Below are 6000 nucleotides of genomic sequence, written 5' to 3' on the forward strand. Positions count from 1 at the left end.
GAACACGATGAAGATCTGAAGCGCTACCTAAAGCGATAACCGATTTTCTCCTTTGTTAATATATATTCTCTGCGGTTTCTCTGGTTCCGTGGGGATTTTGCCAGCTAGTTTTGACACATGATGACTATGAATACCATCATCACTTTCTGCGATTATCAAATTTATCAAATCACTGATTTTTATTTCGAGTTTCTGGACCGTATTAGGACAAGACGTTCTCGCATGTGGTAATTGTGAATACGGCTGTCACTCTCCATTTTGGTAAGCAATGTTGCAAGTCAAATATAAAGACTAGTAGTGATCGATTGTGTACGATGAAGTTCTATGTTGGAAAGCCAAGAAACTTCCAAATCAACTAATTTAATTGTATGCAGTATGCACTTTTTCCTCACATTGTTAGTTAAAGTGTAGTTTAAAGAAATCTTTCAAGAAAGTCTCACTGTATGGTTTCCAAACGTTCTTTTTCACGCAATCCGACAGGCAATATGAGAAAAAACGTGGCTGTGAAGACAGTCGCTACCGAAAAGAGAACAAGCAAGAGGCGATCAACCACAGAGGCTAACTGTTGCCATTGCCACTGAATGCGTCGCCTTTCGTCGATTATCTGGAAAAAGTTCACCAAATAAATTATCCACAGTGTTTTATTTGTGCGAGTCCACCACAGCAATAAAGCAATCAGCAAATAAATTCTAGCACTACTCTCTACTTTCATACTATATAATAACGCGCTTAGTCTGCGTAGTTATGTTCGTCTGTGTGTCACGAAACTAGTTACACATTGGAGAGAGCTCTATGAGCATGTTCACATCCAATTTTACAAATCAATAAAAGTGATAAGACCTTTGATTATAGAATAGGTTAAAAGCAGTAGAAGTGATTAGCCCTTAGATTGTACAGATAGGTTGAAAGTTTTTGTTCCGAGGTTGCACAAATCAGAAATTTATCACACTCTTGTTGAGGATATTCTTCTGAAGTTTTTCAAACGCAGAGTACCTTTTTTCTTGCAAAACTTGATTTATGAATCTCTCCTATCTTGATGTAACATATTTAAAAATAACAGTTACGTCTCTGAATTTCATTGCAGAGGAAATATGTTATAATGTTAGAGTTCCAGTTAAACACAAAAAAAAAGAATTAAATGGGAAAATGTGTTGTACTTTAGTCTACGCATTAGATTAGACTCTTGCCTCCTTTCTTGTCAAATGTTTTCATCTTTTGAGCACTTGTACAAAAATTCCAATCTTTTATTGGTGACTTCTCCTACGTGGATTACGTTTGCATCGTTCCGTGAGTGTTCCTGTTCTTTTTTTTTTTTAAGAATTACAGAATTTTCAATGTTCCGGTTTTTCATGTTGTTGTGTACTACGTGGACTAAAAGTACAACAAACTTTCGCTTCTACTTCTTTTTGTGTGTTTAACGTGAGATCCTGAACATAATTACCCAGAAAAGAGAGGTCGGGGAAGTACGGGTCCCGCGCCAAAGGATTTGTTGGCGTCAGAAGGCAGTGAGGTGAGTTCACTTCCTATTTCTACTTTCTGGGGCTAAGACAGGCGCACATGCGTCAGAAAGCGGTAGAGTTAGGTGTTGTGTGTGTGGCGGAACCAGTTAGGCATGTTCGCCCCAGAAGAGAGTGGAATGTATAACACGACGTCATGTAGATGAGAAATATGTCATAATGTTAGGGTTGCCTGCACCTGTAGCTGATGGAGCAGAAGAAGTCTCAGGACACCAGATGAGCGCACTAGCGCAAGAATGCAACACGACGGGTTCTGCGACCTTATAGGACTCTGACGTAAAAAAGCATTAAAATGAAGTGACACGGTTTGCCTGCGGGGCTAATCACCAAAATCTGCTACTCCGTATGCCAACGTTTCTATACGCTACATTTATCATGCTGGCCAAATGATTTCTTCAGAAATTATACACACATGCAGAAATCCGTTTTAGTGGGAGCTAGCTGTTTACGTGATCTAACGAAGAATCTTTATCTTTACCAGTACATGATTTTCACGTTACTCGGCACTGTCACACCTTTCTACGCTAACTGTTGAAGACGAGAAAAGCTTAAAATTTTGCATCGGTATAGTAAGAAAGAATAGCATGCTCTCAAATGATCGGCTTAGTCTGCTGCATGAATATATGAATATATGTAGAACGAAATATCAGAGAGCAGAGAGAAGGGGGCCACGGTGTCAAATTGGTGCACCGGTGTCAGAAAGCGAGGGCGCAAAAATTGAAATCAGCGCAATTATTTGTGCAGCAGTACAGGACAATAATTCCCTGCGGATTTGTCCAAAAAGAACTGCCTTAAAGAGTCTAGTGCTGCCTCGAAGAACGAAATAGGTAATGCGACATAACACCGTATTAGCAACTCGGTGGAAACGAAGGTGTAGGATTGTGTTACTAGAAGTCTCGCAGTCATGCACAGCAAGCCGGATGTCACATGACGTAACGTCAACGTGATTATAGCACAACGACTAGACTGGCTTACTTCACTTAAGATGTTACGGCTTAATGCGGCTATTTTTCCATCTAGGATCCGGAAGCATCCTCCGAACAACTTGAAAAGATCAAATGGTCTCCTTATGACCAAAGAACGTTTTTCGACGGTTTTTCGTGACTACTTCAGAAGTCCGAACAAGATGTTGATGTTTGCCGCCATCATCTGCCGGTACACAATATCCACTTCTAAGTAAAGTTCTTCGTTACGGCACAAAATCGGCCAAAAGTAGCCAAGTATCGCCTAAACAGCTTTCTCTGCATGCAGTCAAGCTTCTCCATCACTGTCCTACGTCTCCGATCCGCACATCATGACAAGAAGAACTGCGGATAGGTAAACTCGCAACTTGACTTCGCTAGCGATGGGGGTCGACCACAGGCACTTGGTCAATGAGTTGTCAGTGAAAACCGAATTAGTTTTAACGCATCTTTGCGGAAAGTCTCTCTGGTAGCTGCCATCGTTTTTCAGCACGCAGACAAATAACAGAACTCATCCACGAGTTCGGTAGGTTGTACATCTACCGCGATTCCTCTTGAGAGTCTCGAGTAGACCCACATCTGCTTGCATTTATCAGGGCGGAGTCGCAATCCGCAGGCTTAGAGTGAGACACGGTCCCCTGTCTCACTCCAGCTTCCACTTCAAACGTAGTGCATCGGGTTGGTGTTCAAACCGCAGCAGCTGTTCTTCTATTCATGTTGTTTACTGGGCGAACGAGTTTTCCTGGAACTCCATCGGCGCAGAGCGGATTGAGAAGACGGCCTCAGTGAGGAGAGTCGAAAGCGACTTCGAAGTCCAAAAAAGCTAACTTGGAAGCTGCGAATACCTCTGCTACACTTCAATCACTCTCCTCACCTTCAATCACCTATACCACCTGTGCTACCGTTGTTCATAGATTTTCTCGAGGGGCACCAGTAATACTTCCATTTGTTCCGATCGCGCGCAAGCGTTCCCCAGTGGCGTCTCTTCTCGCGAGGAACTCGAACAACGTCGTATTTTTCTTTGAAGGACTTCGTGAAGAGGTCTGACCATCGGGTCGGCGATCTTTCTGCGGTGCGTTTGATGTCATGTGGTATCCAGTCGCTCTTGCTCTTCCTCTTGCTTCAGAAACGACCACGTTTCTGAAGCGTAGGCCAAAGCAGGAAGAACGGTTGTACTGAATAGGCGAGCACCGAGCCAGATGTTCTTGGTTCTCTTCACTATATCCTCGATGCTCTTGAATGCTTCCCAAGCCGCTCGTTTCCTTTTGACCAGCTCGGAGGTCAGGTCGTTCATCATGTTCATTTCCTGACCTAGATATACATAGCTGGTAGCAATCGGATATGTTCATACCGTTGAGCGTGAATGGGGCATCAGAAACCCATGCGCTCCCCATAAACATCGTCTTGTCTCGGTTCAGCTGAAGACCGATCTTTTTACACGTTTCATCAAATTCGGCCAGCATCCGCTCCGCCTGATTGATGCTTGGTGTTATAAGAACGATGTCATCACCGAAACGAAGGTGGTGTTAATGCCGGCCGTCAATTTCCACTCCCATGTCATCCCATTCCAATCCTCGCATCGCGTTCTCGAGAGCGGCACTGAGTATTTGGGGTGAAATTGTGTCATCCTGACGAACCCCTCTTTTCACGTCGATTATGATATCATTGTAGAATGAGGAAATTTTGGTCGTAAAATTGCTACACAACTCATGAAGTATCTCTATGTATGGAGTAGGGATGCCTTGGTTGTCCAAAGCCTCCATGACCGCTTTGGTCTCAACTGTATCAAACACAACTAATACCTAAACACATAAACACCTAATCAATCGTCGATTGATCTGGGCGAAAGCGGGCTTGCTCGTCGCGGGTGGTTTCTTCGCGATGTCGGGCTAGTCGATCTGCGATGATCCGCTCCAAAGCCTTGTACATCATACACAGTAGTGATATTCCTGGGTAATTGCCGAGTTACAGACAGAGAGCTTCTTGTGGAGAGGAATTATAGTAGCGTGATTCCACGAATCAGATATCCTTACGTCAATCCATATTGAACGGATGTTATTCGTCGTCTCAGGAATCGCAGGAGCAAGGGATTTGAGCATGTTTGCGCTAATTCCATAGTCTCCGTTTCTTCTTTTTTTGAATACAGACCAGATCCTCCAACTCCGTCAGTGGTTTTTCGCTGACCACGGCGTATGTTTGTCTTTGGTCGTGCACGAGATCAGGACTGACGGCGCTTGTCTGTTCAGCAAAGTGTTAAAATGTTCCCTCCAGATGGGCAAGGCTGTCGACAGCGAGTCCGTCGGCAGTGTTTACAACAGGCGAACACCTCTTCATCTTGCCGCTATACCGCCTTAGCAGAGTATATACTTTCCTCGGGTTCTTGTTCTCCCACACGTTCTTAAACTCTTTTGCTCTTAACGTCCATTCGCTCTCACGTTTTAACCGACGGCGCAGCCGCTTTCTCAGGCGCTTCTCCTAGCTGAAGTCACCAGTACTGCGGGCAACACATACAAAAGTGTATGTGAATCTTATCTCCATAGATGCAAAGGTAGAGTTCCTCATCGACGTCAAAACCAGCATCCGCTTCCTTCTTGGTCTATGATCCAAAATTAATGGAAATTTCGAACTGAAATGTTTTTAGCATTTCTTTGAACGTGTATCCTTCAGACCTGCTAAGTCGAGCTTTGGTTGGTGTTGAACTCCACTACTCCTTTTCTGGAATTGTACCATTAAGCTGGGAAGTATTGGGTGGTGGTCGGAATCAAAAACGATATTTCGGAAAACTCTGGATTTTCGGTTGTGTGACAGAGAAATGTTTGTTGTCAGGATGTAATCGTGCTGAAGCCTAAGAGCATTAGCTTGATAACACTCTACAGCTTCGATTCACCTTGAGAGTCCGCATGTCCCTTGCGATGCTCGTCTGGGGTTAAAGGTGTAAGCTCTACCATGTACGCTGATAGCGTCAGTGATTTCTTTTTAGTGTGGAATCAGTGATGAAGTCCTTCTACTCTCAATTGTCTATCAGACGATTTCCATTTCCCGAGGTTTGCTTCGCTGGATGATACCATTTTCCATCAGATTGTTGTTCGAGTCCCATCTTTGCGTTCACATCAATCCCGACAGTTATCGACTGCTGGTCTGGTATCTTGGACGTCAACATAAGAGATAAAGGTGAAAGCCACTGCTTTATTAAACCACTCGGGATCAAAGGCTTGGTTTGCACTAGTTCGGTTTCGAACCCGTGTGCGTACAACGGACCTCTAGCTGAATGCATCATAGGAATTCTTCCGCGTTGTTAAAACCTGGGGCATTTTTTTCGCAGCGTCCTGAATGTATTTGATGAAAATATCAGCGTCATACATTCACCTCCTGGTCCATAATCCATTATTGATCGACACTCATTGGCGAAGCTTCTTCTTCCATTCTCATCGTCTTTCAGACCTGCCAAATCGAGCTCCGGTTGATGTTGGGCTCTTCTTTCTTTGGAAGCATACCACAAAGCAGAGAACTGGTCGCTAGTC

At 43.9% G+C, this 6000-nt stretch overlaps 2 protein-coding genes across 2 annotated transcripts in view; both read right to left on the reverse strand.

Annotated features, from left to right (window-relative positions):
- Positions 1 to 436: 436 nt before the first annotated feature.
- The window catches only part of RB195_022517 (uncharacterized protein), a gene marked incomplete at both ends in the record, with an annotated part of 26659 nt that continues 21095 nt past the window's right edge, over positions 437 to 6000 (reverse strand). Inside the window, one exon of the mRNA XM_064209661.1 lies at positions 437 to 604. Within this exon, the coding sequence (XP_064065542.1) occupies positions 437 to 604 (168 nt within the window). The remainder of the gene's footprint in view (positions 605 to 6000) is intronic.
- On the reverse strand, positions 3388 to 3942 carry RB195_022518 (uncharacterized protein; the record flags this gene model as incomplete). The annotated part of the gene is made up of 1 exon (XM_064209664.1): positions 3388 to 3942. The coding sequence occupies one exon, from the start codon at positions 3940 to 3942 to the stop codon at positions 3388 to 3390; it is 555 nt and encodes a 184-aa protein (XP_064065543.1).

The sequence above is a fragment of the Necator americanus genome, chromosome X, assembly GCF_031761385.1.
Source record: "Necator americanus strain Aroian chromosome X, whole genome shotgun sequence".
Lineage (NCBI taxonomy): Eukaryota > Metazoa > Nematoda > Chromadorea > Rhabditida > Ancylostomatidae > Necator > Necator americanus.